The sequence below is a fragment of the Capra hircus genome, chromosome 6 (genome assembly GCF_001704415.2).
Source record: "Capra hircus breed San Clemente chromosome 6, ASM170441v1, whole genome shotgun sequence".
Lineage (NCBI taxonomy): Eukaryota > Metazoa > Chordata > Mammalia > Artiodactyla > Bovidae > Capra > Capra hircus.
The window spans coordinates 46,808,639-46,832,980 of record NC_030813.1 but is presented as its reverse complement, the minus strand read 5'-3'; the positions used below and the strand labels follow the sequence as shown (position 1 = coordinate 46,832,980).

General features: G+C 36.2%; 1 protein-coding gene across 2 annotated transcripts in view; it reads right to left on the bottom strand.

Moving 5' to 3' along the window:
- STIM2 (stromal interaction molecule 2) overlaps positions 1-24,342 on the bottom strand; it is a 175,971-nt gene that overhangs the window by 29,010 nt on the left and 122,619 nt on the right. For both annotated transcript variants that reach the window (XM_018049352.1, XM_018049353.1), the window contains exon 4: positions 1,703-1,814. In XM_018049352.1, the coding sequence (XP_017904841.1) occupies positions 1,703-1,814 (112 nt within the window). The remainder of the gene's footprint in view (positions 1-1,702; positions 1,815-24,342) is intronic.

The window sequence follows — 24,342 nt, the reverse complement described above, 5'->3', positions numbered from 1 at the left end:
TTTTCTTCTGTAGTAACATGTTCACTATTTTGAAAAACTTATCTTGATTAAGCGTGATGTTTTCTCAACAATTCTACCAGAATTTGAGGATCTCTGATAATTTTCAGGCTTCCCAGATGGTTCAGTGGTAAAGAATTTGCCTGCAATTCAGGAGATGCAGGTTTGATCCCTAGGTCTGGAAGGTCCCCTGGAGGAGGAAATGGCAACCCACTCCAGTATTCTTACCTGGGAAAGCCCATGGACAAAGGAGCCTGGTAGGCTACAGGCTATGGGGTCACAAAAGAGTTTGACATGACTTAGTGACTAAAAACTGAAAACGTTCACTTCACTAAAAGAAAAAAGTGGCCATAACATTTACAGTCAAAATATTGAGCAGCCTGTTAACTTCATGTTGTTATTATGTAAAGAAACTTTCCAAAGGACAACATAAGAAAAGTCATATAAGTCACAGGGTTAACATAAACAACTTAAAAAACCCTAATCCCACCTTAATGCTCTACTATACTGTTTTAACTTAGAAACTTGTCTTATTTAAAAGCAAGAATTCAATTTTAATTTTTTTCTTCTTTCCAGCATCTAGTTGCACCATGAATATAAAAAATACTTAATATGCACTTACTGATTTGACTCTTAACCCCATTAATTTCATCATTATAGTCATGTGCACAGTAAAATCAGAAATACTGACGCTCAGGATACATTTAAGGAGATATGAAAACTTTCAACTTGATCCAAAATACAAACTTCTAAGCAAAAAAAGCTGTGTACTTAAATAAGATACATGCAGGCAAATTGATTAGAAATACTTAAATAAGATACATGCAGGCAAATTGATTAGAAATACGCATATAATAATAGACAGCATTATTGAAGTCTTTTTTGATACAGGAACAATCTAAGTTTGAATGGAACATGAACAATCTTGTAAGGGTCAAATTTCAGTGAAATTTCTGCAAATTTTAACATTTAAATCTTTAGTGATTATTAGGTTAACTAATGGAATTTTTAAATATAATTTAGAAAAGTAGTGACAATTAATTCCAGACATCTAAGGGATAAACTAGCATCTTATACTTTGGTATCAGATCTATCCAGGTTCAAATACTACCTTGGGCAAAATATTTAACTTCTTTCTGACTTGGTTTCTTTAATCTTAAAATGGGAATAATAGTACATACTTAATTTTAACCTGAAGCTTAAATGAGATAATACAAAGCATCTCTGTGTAATATACATTTAAAAATAATTACTATCATTTACCTTTTATTAAACGTTTTTTTGAGATTTAACTTACTGTCACTAATATTAAGTGGTTATTGCTGTTATTAAAAGAGCAACAATTAAGAGGTATCTGTACATTAATCCATTCAAATAGGTTTTCTCATATCAAATGAATAAGTTTTGTTACTTTTACCACAGGGTCAGAGGTTGGTCCTTTGATGTTATCTAAAAAAGATATAGTTGACCCATCTTCTAATTCTCAAAATTACTTTCCCTAGGAATAATGTTTTTAAAAGACCTGATTATTCAAGCAGGAAAAACTGATTAAAACCTACAAATTCATACCTTACAAGTATCAAAGAATGGATATATTTATAATATTTCCTTTGAGTCCTTAGCCACAGAAGTAACTTAATTGAAAAGGGACCTTATTCTCTAGGAGTAGGAAAAAAAAAACAACACTCGGATAATAAGGACCCACCTGGGAAGCGTTGTTCCTTTGACATTGTTGTCTCTAAAATTCTTCTCATATTGGGGTAGTTCAACAAATTCTATCAACCATTGAAGTGTGTCCTCAAGGGTCCAATTATGAACTACAAAAGATAAAAAGCAAAAGAATATTTTAAACACATGTGCTTTCAGAATTTATAAAAATTATATATATGTATGTACATACATAGATAACACTACTGTAACTTCAGAGGAAATAACAGTGTTAGATTGAATTTTCAATTCAATCACTAATAAGTACTAAAATAATGTTTGGCATTATATGAGAAGCTCAAAACAATGGAGACATACCTCTTACCCTTAAGGGCTTACAATCTAGAACAGAGAGCGACATAAAGGAAAAGGGAACAAAACATCAGCATGTTTAATTCTAAAATAAGCATCTATGCAAATTTGAACAGGAGGAAATAATCTACTATTTCCCTGGCTGTAAAAAAAACTTAACAGATATACATTTATTCATTCTTCCTTTCATTTAACAATCCATCCAGTAACATTATAAACCTTCTCAGTATCAGATTCCATTCTAGGCACTGGGAATATAGCAGTAAAGAAGATGGATAAACTTCTTGCCTTCATAAAATGAATTCTTTTGGGAGTGGGGAGGGGCAATTAATAAAAGGAGGAAGAAAAGAGGAAGAATTTCAGATAATGATCAGCTATTGCAAAAGAAAGGAAAGATGTCAGGGTAAGTTTCTCTGAGGAGCTGTTACGTGATTTAAGACCCCAAAATTGCAAGGAGCCAACACTGATGACCTTGGAGAAAAAACAATCCAAACAGACTTAAAAGCTGGTATAAAAACCTTACGGAATGAACCAGCTGTGTGTGAGGGATAGAAAGCAGTCAGAAGGGCCAGGTCAAAAAAGATTTTCAAGAATTCTGGATATCTTTCAATAAGAAGAAGGAGAAGTAAATAATCTATGCTTTTAAAACAGCACTCTCCACTGTGGAGAATGAATTGTGGGAGACAAGACTGAAAACAGAGAGAAATAAGACCAGTCCTTGTCCAAGCAAAAGGAGTTATTGTCTTGGACCAAGGTTCTAGTAGAGGATATAGGGACAAGTGGCCAGATTCAGGATATATTCTGGGGAAAATGCTTTTAGATGTTCTGATGAAATGGATGGAAGCTGGTAGGTAGAAGTCTCAACAAGCACAGAGAGTGCTTCCACTAATTAAGACAGGAAAGCGTGAGGAGGACTAGACTTGGGCGGCAAGTGGGGCAGGTGATAGAGACAGAAAGTTCTATTTTTAGACATTATAACGTGTCTAAACATTTCAAGCATGTATCAGATATTTAAGCGCAGATAGACAAGAGCAGTCATATATACAAATCTTGAGCTTAGGGAAAAGTAAGGTTAGGAATAGAGACATAAATTAGGAGTCATGAGCATACAGATGGTCTTTAGACTGAATGAGATCACTCAAAAGAGCTTAAGATAGCTATTACTGGATTCTAGGGGACTGGCTCCAAATTATGGAGAAAAGGACAACTAACATCTCTTCTCCTAGACACTTACTTTGAATTAAGCCCTTTATATGCATTTTTCCCTTTAAGCCTTAAAAAGAAACAAAAACTTATGAGACACTAACATGATTCTCTCCATTTTGGAGACGAGAAACTGAGAGGTTAATGGGACCAAGATACCAGCAGAACTGATCTCAACCCAGGGCAACTGACCTCAGGACCTGATCCTATGCTACTGTGAGAGGAGTAATATCAAGTAACAGCAGAGATATAAACAAGCAGTTAAATACTGGAAGCAGCTAAAGACATTTCCAACTTCAAGAAGAACAAAGACAAGTTTATCCAAAGGAAAGGATGTGAATGTGCTGGAAAAAAGAAGAGCTCCACATTCGTCTTCATACATACTTTGAAGATGCGGAAAAACAAAATGCTTACAATTCACAGAAAAGGCCGAAGGAGAGGGAAGAAAAAAAGTGAGCAATAAAAGCAGATCTGAGAATCCATCTGTGATAAACCTGAGATGAGAGCTTCCTGAGTATGAATTTACTTTTGCAAACAAAGCTGGATGTTCACAATCTGCCCTTTTCATTAAGTGTTCTTTAGAAAAGTTTAAATAAATCAGAAACAAAACTTACACAAAAATTAACTTTTAAGTAACATACAACATTTGATAATTTTATACTGAGACAGAGCTTTGACAATTTTTTTTAATGCGCTCTCCTTCCTGTGTTCCTGCCATTAAGACTGGGCACGTGCCCGAGGCTGCTGTATCCATTTAGCCAAATAACTTAGAATAAATATCAGCCAAAGGTTCAGGCCCTGGGTGCTTTCCACTGAATTTAATACATGCAAAGTAGCTTTTTTTTTTTTTTTAAGTTTCTTCCTATTCAAGACGAACTGCACTGAGAACTGCCTGGTCTGAGACTCTGCCAAGAAACCGACAGCACAGCTGCACCTCACACACCCACACGAAAACTTCAGCCAAGATAACAGGATAAGATGCTGTCACATCCACGGCTGTTCATCTGATCCACAGCAAAAGCCTAAACACTCCAGTGCATCAGAATATTCTCTCAGTTATCAATGAAACAAGACAGAAGAGAAGAGAAATCAAATGAAGAAGAAGACATGTTTAAAGTACCCAAATTCTAGTATTATTCCATCTAATAAGTAGAGAATTACACTGGCACTAAAGTAATTTTCTTTACAATGAATCTGTAAAACCACAAAATTCTAACAGAGCACACAGTTTGCTTTGGTGTGCAGGGTGGGTGGAGGGAGTTCATTTCATCGTCTTCTTTTTCTCATGCTATCTGGTTTCTCTGGTAATGCCTGGTAAGTATCTTCTCAGGACCAGGACCTGTACTATATGTATATTAGCTTTCTCTGCTCCAAATTCAGTAATTGTCTTTTGATTCTTACGACAGATAATACTATGTCCTTCCTCGGAGTCTTTGCACACATGGCATTTCCTCTTTCCTTTTCTCCACCCCTCTGACTCACCTTTACCTATTTACTTTATTGAGTCTTCATACTGCAGTTAAAACTTTAATTCCTTGGGGAACCTTCTCAAACACTGTTATATGATCATATATCACACTTTTAGGCATAGCATTTAACATAGCATTTATGATTATTTGTTTCTATGATTACTGTCTTAACATCTGTTTATACCTCTCAAGCATAAGTTTCTTGCTCACTCTTCTATCCCTAGCACTTGGTGCACAAAAGGTGCTCAACAAGATTCTCTCAAATGAATGAAGCAGAATGTGTTTGTAATTGACAACCATTATGAAAATCTATTTTCACATTTTAGAAAGGAGATTCAAACAGAAAGAGGAACTTTTCTGTGTAAGGAATTTTTGTTGGCGAAAGATTTATTAAGAATTATCTGGAAATCAATTATACTTCAATTTTTAAGAAGTAAATTTTAAAAAATTATCCAGTTATTTATTATCCAAGTCTCACTGCCTCTTTCACATGTGCTGTTGCTAAACAGCATTTCCACCAGAGGGCAGACAGAGAAGGATAATGTATTTCTTTAAAAATATAGATTTTTTTAAAAAATCTATCTGCAAAGCTATGGAAATGTCAGTTTCTACACTGTTAAATTCTATTGTTTCTGCTAGAAACTGCAACCAGTGCTACAGGTTGTTGTCTTTGAGTGATCTAGGACAATTTATTCCAATATCAACAGAAAGAACTCTGGAATTAAAACAGACCTGATTCCAGTCCCAGAAACTCAATTTCTCAGCACAAAAAATAATCACACTGAGCTAGACCATCTTTAAAACTCATTCAAATTCTTTGTTTTTGATTTCGTTACAATGAACAAAAGATGATGTTTAAAATGCTGCTGTTAACCTAGAACAGTAGATTATAGAATAATGAGAGGGGGAAAAAGTAACTCTAAGAACTTTCAGGACAGCAACAAAACTGTTCCTAACATGTACTAAGTGTTTATTAAACACTGGGAGACTTGCAAAGCTTATTTCCAAAAACCACTGCAACAAATCTTTGAAGTAGGTACTTTCGTCATCATACTGAACCTGTTAGTTTATGAAGGTAAAGTTCTTAATTAGCTACAACAGATGACTAAATGGTCAAACCAGGTTTCAGAACAAGTCCATGTCTGGAATTGTTTACCACTGCACCATAACGTTACCTCTTTAGAGTCAGGTAAATGGCCCTCATAATCAAATTAGGTACTTCAAGTAGACAGTTCATGCTCCACGTTTGCAACCATATATGTAGCTTCCTAAATCTGCCATATTCCCACATGTCATTCCTTCAACCTGGAATGGCATGCCTGTCTTCTTCCTTCTTTGTCAGGCTGCTCTTCCTTAGCCTTTGAGACCCAGATCAGGAACTCACTCCTCCATGAAGTTTTCCCTATCTATCCATTTCTAGATTACAGTTGCTCTTCCTCACGCCCCTGATCACATGTACATAATATCTGCCATAGGATTTATCCGTGTGCTCTAATGAAATTGTCCGTGCTTGTGTTACCCTCTGGCTGATGAGTTCCTCAAGGGCAGGAACTTGTTCTGCCTAACAGAGTGATTATTAATACCATAATGCCACATCCCTTTGATTAGGATTTTACATATTAATATACACTATATTTAACATCTCCAAACCACATCTGTAAGACAGCTGTTTCTCTACAGTCTACACAGAGAACCTTGGCCAAGAGAGGACATATAACTGCAATGTAGTCACACAGCTAGAATTTGAACTCTAATCTTCTGACCCCAAGTTCATTGACAATATAGGTGGCTCCTGATTTAAAAGAACCCAGAGATGTTATGGGGAGGGAGGTGGGAGGGGGGTTCATGTTTGGGAACGCATGTAAGAATTAAAGATTTTAAAATTTAAAAAAAAATTAAAAAAAAAAAAGAAGTGCTCACTATTTAACTTTAAAACTCAAAACACATTTTCTCTTAGAATCAAAGCTTCCAGACATATAGCATTAATAGTAATTCAAGAGTTAAACATTACATATGAGCAATCTGCCACGGCTAATTGTGTTAATGGAGTCAGGATTCCACTAGAGACATCAAGTAAGCACCATGGCCTTCCGAAGGCCTGGCAATAGTAACACAATAGCCCACTGGAGCTATGCCAGTTCTTCATCATGGGACTGGCTTCTAGGACTTGAAAAGGGGGCTCTACCAGCCTGAAGGGTAAGATTTCAAAGAGATTTCAGGAGATTCAGAGCTGCAGCAGGGCTCTGGACCAAAGGAAGCAGTGTGAGACAGGGGAGAATGGGGACAGGATGATGACTAGAAGCAAATCTCCAGGAGATAAGACAGTGTGGGGGGGGTGCACATGTATGGATTTTTCACAGGAACACAGGCAAGATGAGGAGTCTCCTTTACATTACCTCCCTTTGCTGCTAGCTAAAGAGCTATTTCTGTGATAACGGATGAGATTCCTGGTTCTGTACCGAAACAGCTTCCCTTTCTTCCCCTTATCCTAACTGTTATCATCAATCCTACCTCCACATAATTATTTTGGACCAGCACTTTAAAGATAAAAATTATAACTGTGCTTAAGTGGAGAAAGCTTTTAGACAGCAACAGGAGCTGTAGTAATGAGGAGAATGAAGAGATAGGAAAGGCTAGAAATACCCAGCACCAGAGTAAAGAAAGGAACATTCCTGTGGCCATTTAGCAAAAGCAGGCTTCCAAAAAAGATGCATGAGTCATGCATAGGTACATCCTCAATTGAACAAACAAGGTTATAAGTAGAAGAAACACCAACTGAAAGTGATGTCTCCCTCCCCTGAATTTCTATAGTACTTTACTATTCCTACCAAATGGCATATCATATGTGCTGCCTTATTTTCTAACTATTTGCTAAATTACATCTTATGTTCCTACCATATTGTAAGTTTCCAGCAGCTCAGCATAAAGTTGCCATTTAAGTGTTAGCTGAATATGTAACTGACTTTTTTCTTCCTTAAAGAACCTGTTTTGTTTTTAATTGTGTCCACTTGCTATCCCATAGTTGTATGAAAGACATATGATACTGTTTTCACAATATCACATTTCAAAGTAACACTGGAGAATCCCTGACTCCGAAAGAGATCACAGGAAGTTATAACATGATGGAAGTTAGAAGGTGCCAGTTTATAGCCATGTATTTGACATTAGGATGAGGTAAGAATGTGTGTGCTTCCTGTCCATTTCTGCCTCAAGCAAATATGATAGAAACAAAAACTGAGAAAGAGAAACTTTATAAGATTAAAATACATGTATTTACTTGCTCATTTCATCTATAAAATGGAATCTTAGAAAACTTTTTCCAGTGGTCATGTATGGATGTAAGAGTTGGACTATAAAGAAAGCTGAATGCAGAAGAATTGATGCTTTTGAACTGTGGTGTTGGAGAAGACTCCTGAGAGTCCCTTGGACTGCAAGGAGATCCAACCAGTCCATCCTAAAGGAGACCAGCCCTGGGTGTTCACTGGAAGGACTGATGTTGAAGCTGAAACTCCAATACTTTGGCCACCTGATGCAAAGAGCTGACTCATCTGAAAAGACCCTGATGCTGGGAAAGATTGAGGGCAGGAGAAGGGGACGACGGAGGATGAGATGGTTGGCTGGCATCACCGACTCAATGGACATGGGCTTGGGTGGACTCCGGGAAATGGTGATGGATAGGGAGGCCTGGCAAGCTGCGGTTCATGGGGTCACAAAGAGTCGGACATGACTGAGCGACTGAACTGAACTGAATGAACCCAGTGCACTTAGCCATATACTTGTATTAAGTTCAGTTCAGTTCAGTAAGTTACAGGCCTAAAAAGAGGAAACAGCTTTGTGAAGTACCACCACATAAGTTTTCATCTGTTATATTTAATATAAGTACAAGCTGTCCTAAAAGCCTTCAAATATGATTTGTGAAATCACCTAAATTCTGTGTGTGGGGAGGGGGGTACTAATTACAAAGCATTAGTGTGCATGTAGAGACATGTTAATACAGCAGCACCTAACATTTTATAAGCACTTGGCAAATTCCAGCAACTGGGCTAAACGCTTTATGTGAACTATCTCATGAAATCCTATGAAGTAGGTTTTAGGAGTAATATTATAATCTTGGTTTACAGATCAGGAAGCTGAGGCTCAGAGAATATGATTAACTTGTCTAAATTTACACACCAAGTAAGCAGTGGAGATAGGATTCAAAACAGTATCTGTTGACTTCAAAGCCCCAGCTCTTCACCATTACATTCCTTGTTCTCCTCTCCTCTGCATTAATGAGAATATTTAAAATACAGCCAAATTCACAATTAGCTGTGCCACACCTTGGACATACTTTTATCTACACCAAGGATATAACACATATAATACATCATTTACATCTACTCTGCATTTGATTTCTTAACATCTTTCTTACTATTTTTTTAAAAGTGCTACCTTCTAAGTTTATGATACCATATTTAACGTTCTTAATATTAAGAAAGCAACTGGCAGAACAGTTTCTTTTGACAAACTACGTATTTTAGAAAAATCAATTCCTAATATCTTAATACAGTACTGTATAGCTAAACACCTTACAGTTACTTATACACTTACTACTTTCTAATAAAGTTTGAAACTTCTTTATAAGTAAAGGTATGGTAGGAGGGTCAGGAAGGAGAAAGTAAAAATATTGTTAACGAAAGTAACTATCCTTAAAGCTGGCTATATGAAATGGTTAGTGAAAGAAGTGCTATATTTTGAAACTACTTAGATACACAACCTAAAAACTATTTGTCATCTATTATTTGTCAAACTATTATTGCCATGTTTACGTGAAGTGCTAATTTCTAAAATATAGGTGCAACCTGTATTCACAACTTTTCCAAAGTCTATTTCAACTAAGAATTTCAAGTTACAAAAGACTCAGAAGTTCTTACAGTGACAGTCATAACTTATCATGGGAAAATGCAACTGACTGAAGGTTCAACATAGCAAGACTTTGGTGATAAAGCAACTTTTACGAAATGTAATATAAACATAAAAAATAACTTTTTCAAATACAAAAAATCAAAAAATTTAAAGCCTTCCACACTCCATCTTAACTCACGTGGTTTATAGACTTTGTGGTGTCCAGAGCTCAGAGTGAGATTTTAGCTGATCAGCTGCTCAGGACCATCAAGAGAGGCTTATCTTTAGAACAGAGCCAGCATGTGAGAGCCTCAGATGCATGGTGGTCAGCAGGGCATGTCTCTGTAACATGGACTAAATTCCTGCACTATGCTATATTTGGACACCTAAGAGCCACACCCTGAACTTGGGAAGCCTAAATATCAGTAGTTGTATCAAAGAGAAATAACTACACACTCTCAGGAGCTCCTTACCTTTCATCTTTCCAAGAATTACATGTAATTTTTAGGCATCCTAGATAAATATTGGTAAATGTCTCAATGCTCAGAGGTCAAAAATTACAAGGGTATATTGTTCTCTTCCCAACAGTGGTACAATGGACACTAAGAGAAGACTTTAATACTTTTCCTATTGTCAACTGCATTCTTATCATTTAAACAAGAGTACGCCATCAACACCTATTTTCATGAAGGTAATGGAAGATAACAAAGACATATCTAAAAACAGAAACTGGAGAAACACTGAATCTCAAAACTGTATGACTGTTCTGAAGATTAACAAAACGTATGAGGAAATAACTCTTAGGAATGGTAAAAGTGCTCCACAAATGTAAATTATTATCATAGTATAATAAGTATTATTACTTATAATAAATAAGTTCAAGGAATCTACTTACTTTATATATCAGTCAATAAAATCAGTGGACTCAATGGCTATAAAGGAACTAAATGTTTAATCAAGTTTTCCTAAATATCTCATTATGGCATCATTGAAGACATCACCTTAGGGACTGAGTGGATGAATTTCTAGTTATGTATCTTCCATTTTACACTCAGCCCTTGACCTTTTTTTTAAACCCCAAACTGAGACTATAAAGAGTAACTCACATCAAATAAAAACAAGTTCTTTAAGGGCAAACAGTATTTCTCATTCATTTCTATATTCACAACACATTATACAATGCCAAAAATATAACACGCACTGAACAAATGTGGAATGGCAGATGTTTCCTAGGAACTCAATTAATACGTGCTGGATAAGTGAGTGAATACTAAAATGACTTATTAACCAAAGCTGCCAGGAAAATGTCACCTTTGCATTCACTCTTAGAGTGGCATTTCTAGATAAAGCAACAAACTTTTCGAAAGTATGGTTAAACTTCATAAAAAAGAGAAGATGATACTTTTCAAAGAATACGTTTAACAAAAACAATTCTAAATTACAGCTTTACAAATGTTTGCTTTATTTTCTGCTAAGAGTTCAAAAGTGCTCCAATTTTTTTTCTCTTGGAATTTGAAAGTCTCTTCAAAAGATTACCTGCACAGGTGACTTGGGGTTTTTTATTCAACAAATATTTACTGAGTGCACAGTAATTACTAGTGGGCACTAGATAAAACATCAGAGACAAGAAATTATTACTAAGACTAATGTAAAGCTTAATGTAAGAAAATGTATTGACTTTAAGGAGTTCAACAAATGATGAACACAACGTCCAGTTAATAAATACTTTATTTCTAAAGAGTATTAAATCAAAGGCCAGATAAAAATTGAGCTTTCACAATTTCATGTCACATATCTCTGGGCAAAAAGAGACATTACATGAGAAACGTGTTAATCCTTATTTCTTCCAAAATAGAAAAATTCACCAATTCCAAGGGTAAAAGCATTTTCAAGATAATGTTACTCAGGAAATTTGTTTGATATGACTCTTTCTAGTACATCTAGCATCTGAAACAGTTCACAAAGTATATTAGCTGCATTTGGTATATAGCATTTTCCAATTCAGGCTTCATCTACTATATACATTACTGACACCAAAACAACTTTTAGGAAAAGTTTACTTGTTTTTTGAGTACTACTGACACAATGATTAAAACATTAAAATACTAAATGGCACCCCCATTTACAGGGGACTTTTTCAATAGCTAGAGTTATGTGATAAAGGAAAAATGTGAATAATGTGCTTCAGTAATAAAAATAAATTCATAAAGATGGACTCCTTAACACAATGTCACTGTACAGTGCTCACTCAACTTCTCTCCAAGGTCTTTTTTTTAACTCTCAAATTGCCCAACAGTAGCTGAGTTCCATATGAGGATGGGAAGATAGACTAGTGGTGGTCAGAGTCTGCATATGAGGACATGGGAATGCTAGGTCCATACAAGGCAAGCTCCTGAGTGAGGTAACAGCCCAATGGTGTCAAGAGACTGAGTATGTATAGGAGGACTGAGCTAACTAGAAAATATATTGATAACAGAACTAGTTTTTTCATGATTGGTGAAAAGATATAGCTCAGTTGGTAAAGAATCCGCCTGCAATGCAGGAGACCTGGGTTCAATCCCTGGGATGGGCAGATCCCCTGGAGAAGAGAAAGGCTACCTGCTCCAGTATTCTGGCCTGGAAAATTCCATGGATTGTATAGTCCATGGGGTCGCAAAGAGTCAGACACAACTGAGAGATAAATAGGGCAAGAAGTCAACTAAATAAACCAGCTAGAATTAATCTAGTAGTGTTATACTGCTATCAATGTGAACTAGTATCAGATATCAGTAAGAACTCATGACTTTTAATATTTAGAGAAAAGTAAATATAGGGGTATGTGTTTCTTAACTCTCACTACTGAGAGGGCCTGGGAATAATACCTCAATAGCAATGAGAAGACCTAGTGTGCAAATCTTGGTTTCTAAATACTACCTCAACTAGAAGTAACCAGAACTCCTTGGAGTAATGGTTGTTTCCAGGGGCAGAGCTAAGAAATAACAAAATAAGCCTAGAACACCTTTTTGTACCAGAACATAAGAAAGGCTCAAAAAACTATGGAAACACGCATATAAAAGAATAGAAAAGTCAGCTTGAAAGGTTTACAACAGTCATATCAGGGACAATTAAAGCATCAAAATAACAAGAGCAACAAACTCACTGAATAAAGTAGAAATCCAGGCGCCATGCTGATATAAATGAATAAATGCAGAAGATCAATCTTCAGATCAGTCATAAGATTTTGAGATTCACTATTTCTCCCACTTCTATTTTCAAGATATGCCTTTTATCTCCCACCATCTTCATAGGACAAGATGTTAATATACTCTGTTTAATTTTTCCTTATAGTAGAATGCAACTAATAAATAGAAGGAATGATGGAATTCTAAAAACTATAATTTGGCAACCATCAGAGTAACAATTAATTCAGGCAAAAAACAATCATGGATGCTAAAATCAGTGGGTGAAAAGTGATGAGGGATGTGATGTTACAAAGTCTCCAAGTTTCTCTTCACAAAAAAAATACTAACTATAAAGGGGAAAAATGCAGCTTTACGGTTACAGAAGCAGAACAGACAGTATCTTAATCAAGTGATCAAAGGTAATTCTGCATAACAAACTAACACCAGGTGGCACGTAAAAGGATCTAATGAAAAGAATCATTTCTGTGACAGTCCAGCCCAAAATGCCTAACATGGATCTAATCATAGAAAACATCAAACAAATCCTAATTTAGATACAATCTACAAAATGACACTGTTAACAATTACTGGCCAAAGACATGCAAGGCCAGGAAATACTTTGGAATTGTTCCAGATTAAAGAAGACTGCAAAGTGAGGACACCTGGGTATACTTGCATACTCATTATTAGGACCAAAAGCAAAGCTGTAACGAGGGCCTCCGGGCAAAGTTTTGGTCCTGAAGATTTTCACTAAATTTGAAGTTGCTTTCACTTAAGAAATTAAAAACTACTAATAATCTTTCTTTTTCAATTATATTGGCATAGAATTCTAATAATTTCTAACTTCTTCATTATTTTGTAGTTTGTGGTTTTCTTCAAGAAAGTATGGCAATCTTTTAACACTAACAGTGGTTATAGCAAATACCAGGTTCTTATTAGCTGTCTAGTATTGTTCTAAGCTGTATATACTGATTGATTTAATTTAATCCTTAACAGAGTCTTCTACAGAGGGTACTATTACCACCTACATTTCACAGATGGGGAAAGTTAAAGACAGAAAAGATCAATATACTTGCCAAGGGGAAAAAATCTATACAAAGACTTGAATCCAGGCAGTCAAGTGCCACACTTTCTTTAGAATACTGTCTGTCTAGGAAAGGATAGCTGTACCTTGGAGTTTCTCAAGATATCAGTATCCAAAAGGTGAGAAACCTCAGTGATTATAAAGACTCAGAATCTTTAAAAAAGCTAATTGTTCAATATTCACTTAGTACCAGGTTGGTGTTCAACATTCACTTAGTATCAGGTTGAAAACATCTAAGATCCTATCTTCATAATACTGGAAAGCTTGCCATACAGATTTATGCTATTTAGAAAAAGAACATAATAATAAACTACTGCAAAAATATCTTTGACACTTTTAAAATGAGACTTACTACTCAGTTCAGTTCAGTCGCTTAGTAGTGTCCGACTCTTTGCGACCCCATGAACTGCAGCACGCCAGGCCTCCCTGTCCATCACCAACTCCCGGAGTTCACTCAAACTCATGTCCATCGAGTTTGTGATGTCATCCAGCCATCTCATCCTCGGTCGACCCCTTCTCCTCCTACCCCCAATCCCTCCCAGCATCAGAGTCTTTTCCAATGAGTCAACTCTTCGCATGAGGTGGCCAAAGTACTGGAGTTTCAGCTTTAGCATCATTCCTTCCAAAGAATACCCTGGACTGATCTCCTTTAGAATGGACTGGTTGGATCTCCTTGCAGTCCAAGGGACTCTCAAGAGTCTTCACCAACACCACAGTTCAAAAGCATCAATTCTTCGGCGCTCAGCCTTCTTCACAGTCCAACTCTCATATCCATACATATTGCTCTACTATAAAAGCACAGCTGGAATTGAAATAACCTTTCTCCTTTTTTTTTACTTTTCTAATTGTCTACTCAATAATTCACATTTATATTTCCTTGTTCTCATGCAATTGACTTATTTCCAAGATCCAAAAGAGCTTTCCTGTTTTGTTTTTTTTTTCAGGCCCCAGCTGTGTCACTGGGGAAAAGAGTAATTATGCTTACTTTGGTGATACAATGTTGAAGACAAATGAACAGTTATTACCAAATAATTAAATTTAGAATTCTTCTTAAATTATAAATTGCCCTCTTATTCCACATAAACAGATACTTTATTATCTAGTAAGTAATAATAATTTATTTCAATGGAATTGTTGACAAACCGAAACCCCAGAAGTGACCTCTAAATCCTGCCTAGTCAATTTACTTGCAAAACAAATGAATTCTTACATTCCTGAAGACAATACATTATCTATTTTGTAGCTTATACATGTCTTCAGTCTACACAAATGTTACTAGTAAAAATATTACACCAATTTGCTATTTCAGAGAATTCTGCTCCTTGCTTCCTATTAATATAAAGAAAAGGGAAAAACAACCAAAATGACAATTTTTTGAAAAAATACTGTCCAAATTTTTCATTAGAAAATATAGAAAATGAAAACAGCATTGTAAACTAAATAAAACTTCCATTTCTTCTAGTAGCCTAAACTCATACAACTATTGATTTTCCTAGAATTGATAACAGCAGGAAATTACTCATAACGCTTACTCTTTGGAAGAAAAGTTATGACCAACCTAGACAGCATACTGAAAACCAGAAACATTACTTTGCCAACAAAGGTCCATCTAGTCAAGGCTGTGGTTTTTCCTGTGATCATGTATGGATGTGAGAGTTGGACTGTGAAGAAGGCTGAGGGCCGAAGAATTGATGCTTTTGAACTGGGGTGTTGGAGAAGACTCTTGAGAATCCCTTGGACTGCAAGGAGATCCAGTCAGTCCATTCTGAAGGAGATGAGCCCTGGGATTTCTTTGGAAGGAATGATGCTAAAGCTGAAACTCCAGTACTTTGGCCACCTCATGCGAAGAGTTGACTCATTGGAAAAGACTCTGATGCTGGGAGGGATTGGGGGCAGGAGGAGAAGAGGATGACAGAGGATGAGATGGCTGGATGGCATCACTGACTCGATGGACGTGAGTCTGAGTGAACTCCGGGAGTTGGTGATGGACAGGGAGGCCTGGCGTGCTGCGATTCATGGGGTCGCAAAGAGCCAGACACAACTAAGCGACTGAACTGAACTGAACTGAACTAATAATTTAGTAACTCTTTGTAGTTTCACAAAAGCATATCTTTCCAGACAACTCACTAAGGATGACTTTATAAACTTTACATTCATTGATTCTCTAATGTTATGTCTGTTCTTCTCCCTACTGAGAAGACCTCACTTGGCAAAAATTGATGAGTAACACAACTGACAAGAACTCTAGGACATGATGAAGACATAGCATGGGAAAAGTACTTCATATTCTTAAGCTCTTTACAGTAGTTGCAAACAGCAGGCGGTATTTTTAGATATTACTTAAGTGTGATGAATACTATTTGCCTTTAGGGAGTGTGCCAATCATATTATTCCTTGGAGGGCATCACTTTCTCAAGACTTCTAAAGTAACGTGGAATGGACAGCACCTACTTTTTGACACCTCAAATTCACTTCTTTGATCCTCCAATGATGCTTTTAAAAACACCGACCTTTCTTCCTGCACAGTATAGACATTTCTGGCAATCCTAGGTGAACACAGTCAGGGCTTCACCTCATCAATGAAAAAACTGCTGTGCAGTAGTGAAAATCTAGACCAGCCAGAAAAATTTTGGAAAGGGTAGAGGTGGGGCAAATTTTACTGACAGTGTCCAGTGTTGAGAGTTATATTAGCTCATTTAATTAAAATACCAAAATGGGATTTAATAGAGCATTTACATTTGGGAAATAACATGCTCTTACCATAAAATCCAGAGTGGGAAGAAAAGAAGTCTATGAGAAAAATCCATTTGTAATCCAAAAGTTTTTGACTGAAAATGTCAAGAACGTATCAGATTTTCTGAAGGAGTAACTATATTTTGTATCTTGTGACCCATGCTGCCAGACTCCACTCACCTACTTCTGGATCCAGAATAACCTTTTAAGCTTTTCTTCAATCTAGTCTTGTCAACGTCTACCTTCTCTTGCTCATCAATCTGTTACAGCTGTTTGTCAAGTAGGTACCCCTTTACTCTCTGCTGTCTTCTGAGACAAGACTCGTAATCACCAGGGAGAGGGGGTCGGAGAAGGAAGTAATGAGAGGGCATCATTCTGGAGGTCACACTGACAGGTCTAGGTTATGGCCACATGACCTAAAGCCAGTCAGTTACTTCCTGAAACTTTTCTAACTAGAGTAGGCAGGAAAAATTCTTTTCTCTCTTGTCATGACCCTGGGAAAAGGTAAGTCTACAACTGCCCGCAGCCACAGAGTTAGCCTTTAGGAAATACAGTAGGAGAAAATAAAAGCAAAATCCAGAAAGAAACAGAGAGAAATACAGATGACCAGAGTGGATTAAGCCCCTATTGCATACCTATATTCTCTTTAAATAAAGATGGCTTTAATTAATTGATTTTCTCCTACATCAATTATATCTCCACTGGGTCATTCCATTAATATGTAAACACATTTAAAATCTTTCACCTTTTAAAAAAAAATTAAAACTGCCCCTCACATCATATCTATCTTCAGGTATCACAGACCCATCTCTCTTCCCCTTCTTTTGAAAGTCAGTATTTACTATCTTCACTTCCTCTTTTATCCACTATAACGTGACTTTCACTTCCACCATTACAGCGCAACTGCTCTGTCAAAATCGTCAACAACCTCAACCTCTACTTTGCTGACCCAAGGGTGGTTCTCTGTGGTGATCTTACTCAAACTTCTGGAGCATCTGACACTGTCTATGCCCTTTTTAAAAAAATATTTCCTTCATATACTTCAGCACCCTAGATTCTCCCAGTTCCCCTCATAATCTCATTGGTCACTTCTCTTTCTTCTTTCCAGGATCCCCCTCTGCATCTTGACCTCTCAGCACTCAGTTCTTCACCTCTTTGAAATGTGACCATTACTGATCCCTCAACTGAGCCTTTTTCAACCTTTTTTCCCGATTGCCTCCAAGAAATTTTAACACCACAGGTACATAAAACCTAGGCACTGCATGATCCTTAATTCCTATCTCCAACTCCCTTCCCCTCATCAAGTTCCTGAATCCAATCCAACAGCAAATCATGTCAGCTAGTCCTTCAAACTATATCACAATCAGACCCCTGTGCAACCTCCCTCTCCCAGGTCACTGCAAGAGCCTCAGCAGACCTTGTACTTCTACTCCTCTCTTCTCCAGAGTCTAACAGCCACACAGTAACTACATAATCTTTTCAAAAGACAGATCACCCATCACTGCTTAGCTCAAAACTCCTAAATGGAGCTAGAATCGCAGTAAGTATAATGATATTATACTTAAATCCTGAACTCTGTTAGGCCCTACAAGGTCTTCTGAGATCATGCAAGCCTGCTCATTACCTGTCTTCCTAAGACTGCTAATTTCATGAAGGTAGGATATCTATTTTGATAAATGCTCTATTTCCAAAACCCGGAATAAGGCCAGTCTTCAGGAGGAACTGAATCAATTTTTAATTACTTAATGAATGGAGAAAATGGGTATGCTTTTATCACTTGCAGTAAGTAACATCTTTGATGATAAGCATTCTTACAACAAATTTCCCATTACTTGAAGTACTTTGAGTCTCTTTATCCTCTGCCACTAAAAAAAAAGACTTAACTAAAACATATCAACTGCTCAAACGTTAAAAGGAAGCTCTAGAGTAAAGAAGAAGACATAGTATACTGTAATTTCAAGCCAATCAACAAAGCATGTTGAACAGTCAGTTATGCACAGTAATTTATGAAGCGTTTAGTCTTGTGATAAATTCAGCCTCCAATATTTAATAAAGTGCAGGTTCCATTAGAAACTAGAGTGATTACTTCGAGGGGACATTCTTTAAAACCACTCAAAGAATCTAGACACAGGCCTAAAAACATATATCCACTAACTTAAAACTTAATCTTCTCTTTTTCAAAATTACACACCTAAAAGAAAATGCAGTCTAAAGTCATGGTCAGATTCATGCAATTGGGCATGCTCATTAAAAACAGATGAGGAAAATTTAACAGCTACCAAAGCAGAGCAATCTTCAACTATCTCACACTGCAATCTGGGATATGCTTGCTTACCTTTGCTAGGGTCACAGGCTCTGGATCAGTGGGTATGCAGCTAGCACACAGAAACCTATTATTATTCACTGTAGTAGAGCTGTAGCACTATCATTAAAATCCTGCCACAAAATATTTGGTACTGGTCAAAACATGGAAAATAAGGATGTTAGAATTCTATATTCTTACGATATATAATTCAGAAACCAAACAAACGAATAAGCATATTTTAAAGGTAAGAATTTCTTGGATCTCCCCTCTCTAATTACTCATCCTCTCATCTTCCCTTTTCCCAGCCCAGCCCACCACCATCCCCTTCCAAAATGTTCAACGCATTGTTTTAAGGGAACTGTCACTCAAATTCTTCATAGGAAGTAATTCTATAAAGGACTTGAAAATGGCTAGTGATAGTGCCATCTAGCAATGGAAAATTATTCTGTCAACCAGTTTCTTGCCTGTCTTACACTAAATTCATTTTTTATTAACCTATATTTGCAAACCATAAACCAACATAATTATAAATAAATACTGACACATTATATTAAGATGTAATAAGGTATAGACTGTTGCTTGCTTATATAATTGTCAAGATTATAATATATCTAATAAAATTTGGGGGATAAAAAAGATGTAATAAGGTGTAATACCAACTTCCAACTCATATTAATACATGGTGGTAGTACTTTTTGAATAAAATCCTTGTTGAATTGAAAAATTTTTAAAGTTCAACTTTTCAACATGTCAGTAAAGTTCTTCCTATTTTCTTTAAGCATAATCAGATCTACCAGTTTCTTAAGAAAGCCCTTTACCTGATCAAACTACCCATTTGTAACTGCCATTCAGTTTCCTCCATTTTCTTACCTATGCCTTAAATAAGAAGTCACTCATTTACCTACGTCGTATCTACTTATTCTCATAAGTCAGTTTTTATTGTGGCAGAATATGCATAACATAACATTTACCATTTTATACATTTTAAATGGTATTAAGTATTCATACTGTTGTACAACCATCAGCCCCATCCACTCCAGAACTCTCATCTTGCAAAATTTAAACTCTGTACCCATTAACCAATAATTCCCCATTCTCCTCCTGCTGTTGCTGCTGCTAAGTCGCTTCAGTCATGTCTGACTCTGTGCAACCCCAGAGACGGCAGCCCACCAGGCTCCCCCATCCCTGGGATTCTCCAGGCAAGAACACTGGAGTGGGTGGCCATTTCCTTCTCCAACGCATGAAAGTGAAAAGTGAAAGTGAAGTCGCTCAGTTGTGTCCGACCCTCAGGGACCACATGGACTGCAGCCTGCCAGTCTCCTCCGTCCATGGGACTTTCTAGACAAGAGTACTGGAGTGGGGTGCCATTGCCTTCTCTGTCTCCTCCTGCTAGCCCCCAGCAACTACTATACTACTCTCTGTCTTTGATTCTGACTACTCTAGGTACCTCATGTAAGCAGAACCATACTGTATTTGCTTTTCTGTGACTGAGTTATTTCACTTAGTATAATGTCTTCAAGGTTCACCCATGTTGCAACATTTGTCAGAATTTCCATACTTTTTAAGGCTGAATAGTATTTCACTGTATACCATATTTTGTTTATCCATTTATCTGTTGATAACCATTCGGGCTGCTCTACTCACACCTTCTTTAAGATTTTTATTTTGTGTGCAAATGTGAGTCAATTCCCCATACCAATGTTTAAATTGCTATCTGTAGGTTAATGATTGTCTTCTCTCCATATTTAATGGCTTTTTCCCAATACATCACATTTCTCTATTTAGTACTGCTGGCCACTTTTCATCTCCTCTCTCTATCCCCCAGAGAGACAGAAGAAATTACTTACAAAGATTCATATAATGCAAAGACATAAAACATAAAGGACATCAATGAACTAGAGAAATAAAATGAAACTAAGAGGATACACAAAATATACATGAGGACCCTTAACAGTTACAAAAAGTAGACAAAGAAGGAAATGAAATCACTGAAAGGGTTCACAAAATAAGCACAAATCATCTCCTCGTAAGTACAACTGTTCTCATTACAGAGAACTAAAAAAAAGCTTCTTCATGAGGGCTCTCAGCATATCCTTTGGTGGCACAGGTGGGCTATGCCCTCAACTATACAACCATCTGTCACTCCCTGAAAACTCTCCTCTGCAGACTTCCAAGAAACTGCACCTTCCTGATTCATCTCCCATGTCTCGATGGCCATATTTATCTCATTAGCTATGCACTTGTTTTGTCTTATTAACAGTATTCCCAAGGAGCTATTCTCTTTCATTTTCCTTCTCTAGGTGAAGTCTTAATTCATATGACTCTAACTATGATACCTTTATATGAGGGAATCACAACTCTACATCATTAATTCTGTTCTGAAACATAGCCCTTAAGTAGCCGTAAGTTCCTAGTGATAAATACCTGTTTGATACTTTTAGCTTATTACATGGTATGAAAATTGATAATGGAAGTAAAAATTAAATTTCCTTCAATGCAACTGACATTTGCTGTTTCATTGTGTCAGACTGATCTAGACTTTCTCAACCATGAAATATTTTAATTTCAAATGTGAATTCTTGATCCTTTTTGTACATTATCTTCTATGAAGATACATAGAAATGTAATGACCTTCTAGTTTAATAACTTAAGTATGCAGCTGATTTTAAACAATTTGAATCAACAGTTTCTAAATGATCCATCATTTTCAACTTCCTGGAAGAATACATACTGATACAAAGAGAAAAAGAAACAGAAGACTAGCCAAATGTTAGAAGAATGTGTATTCAGGACCTCTTATTGAAGAGCACCCTAACCAGATGAGAAAGTTAGACAATTAACATTATTTGTTCTTGGTACTCTATTTCAATAGCATAGCCATTCATAGTGTAAAGATTTTTAAGCATAAGACATAAGTGCTATGTGGTTTATCCTGTGTTTTATCATACATTCCCTCTGAAACATATGTATATATGTATATACATATGTTCCAGAATTATAGAAATGTTTATATTTTTAGAAATAAGTCATGTTCATATTCAAATTGTTATCTAGTATCTTTGAAATCTTTATTTTCTTTGTATTTATAATTTGCATTATTTCTATTACAGTTGCTTCTAAGTTGCTAATATTCACTAGAATTGAAAAAAAAGACCCAAGAAAACATAAGACTTGCTTGAAAAAAGATTCTGTAAAACTAGCCACCTTTGAAGAAGAAAATACTATTACCAACGAACAAGTTCTGTATCCAAAAGAGCAGGAACAAAACATCTGTTCCACCTAAAGCAGAATTTTACATAGTGAGTCTTCCATAATCATGTAATTTTAACAACCAGAACTTGAACCAGAGTCCCTCCTACCCACCCCTTTCCCAAAAGATTAGTAAAGCAAAATTTAAAACCAGTTCCATATGGAACTGGTTTCCAATTGGTGGGGTAAGGAAAGAAAGAACGGTAAGATGTTCAAGAAAGCCTACTGTTTTCTAGATAGTCCATCACAGTGAAAAGTGGACAGCCCTTATTTTTACCTTCTGCAGAAGGTTCTGTTACTGTACTCCAAACGTGAGGTATCCCTTGAGTCTGTGAACACAGCAGAGGAGAAATGTAGAATTCAGGTATATAAAAAAACCATAATAAGGCAAATCCACAACAATTTTAGAATAGTACCTCCTTAAATGATAAGAAAAGCGTCGCTGCATGATGACGATATAAAAGTTCATTACTTGAGAAAAAAATGAAGCTCACAATACATCTAACGCACATGTTCACATAGAATAGAAACGATCAAGTTTTCTAGAGCCCAGAGTAGAGAGAGATGTAATAAGCAGTGGGTCTCTGCATCTCATGTTGACATGAACAAAACCAAGGAAGAACTATAAAGGAACACAGAGCTGTCTCAAAGTCAAATATCTGCTATAGATTAAAAAGTCATAATTCATCATAGCAAATCAGCATATGCAATGACTAAGTCTCCAGAAGTCAAGTATCCTGAAGTAAAAGAGAGAGTCCCAACAAGAAAAGAGAAAAGAGAAATAGAAGACAACTAAAATAATTAAAATCAAAATAGTTATCCCTGAAAGAGATCTGAAATTCAGGGAACAGAGACCGAAATACTAACATAGGATAAGATTAAGAAACATTAGCTATTTATTGTGAGTGCTCTGAACTCATTTGGATAAGTACACAATACACAGAAAGCTATTTGACTGTAAAAGAATAAAAACACACTTTATATAAGGTATAAAAATCAATTCTGATTAATACAAAACTGTTTTTGCAAAATAATCAAGTAATTTACACACTGATCAGTAATATTTATTCTATTCTTATAGAAAAAGCCCATGTTAACACACTTGAATGTTGGTTGACAGAATAAATGAACAGTATGCTTGTCTTACCTACTCTCTACACAAAAGAAACTGACTATAAAAGACTTTTATTAGTGGTGCAAATAATGACATTTGTCATTCTGAAACTAGACTCTACCTCAAGAACAGGCCTTCCTTTGTATAAACCACTTTCTGTGGGCTATGAAAACCCAGTACCTCTATAGATAGCTAACAACAACTCCTCCTAGAACTAAAAGTATGATATAAAAGTTGAAGTGTTAAACACCTAGATTAATAAAACAGATAAGCATTTGAAGCATATTAAGCATCTTGTGTTTTTTAAATGTGCTATATTAATTACAAATATCCTGAAAGCTATTAATCTAGCAGAATGCCTCCCACTGAAAGAGTGACAAAGATAAAAGATAAATGCCCCTTTATATGCAACTAACTCCTCAGGCCTTACCTGACTTCTGCAGGCAGACCAGCATACTTCTTTTCCTATTAACTCACAGTGAGTTAACTCCTACTACCTATCCTGATTACAGATAGTAGACAGTAGCACATCCTTTAATTACCTGTCAACAGAACTTTCTCCAATAGCAGACTGTAGGCAGGTAGAGAACAGAAAACATATTCTTCATCTGTATATCTTCAGAACCTGTGTATCTTCAGTATCTGTGTATTATCATTCCTCCCACTCAAATCCACATTACATTAAACTCATAGCAGGGTTTCTTGACTATAGTGAATTCATTGTCCTATATCTCTACTATATTATATGGCTTTCTAAAACAAGAAGCTGTAATAGCTCCTCATTACTGCAATGATGTTAAAAAGGTTAAAATATTGTAAACACTGCCAACTCATAATTTCTACAATAATATCCTCCTTTGCTATTGAGATTAGGCACACATCAAACATCCTTAATACAGTGCTCCAGGTAATCAGTATCATTTAGTAAGTGATACGGCCCCCAACTCAGAAACGTTAATCTCCAGTGTCCTCTATATGTGTTATGCTCACACTTATCTTAGTCTCTGAGCACTTGTTAGGTGGTAGGCACTATTCTAAGCACTTTACATTTACGAATTCATTTCATCTTCAACATTCTCATGTAGTAGACAGGCTTACCCCTATCAAACAGATGACAAAACCAA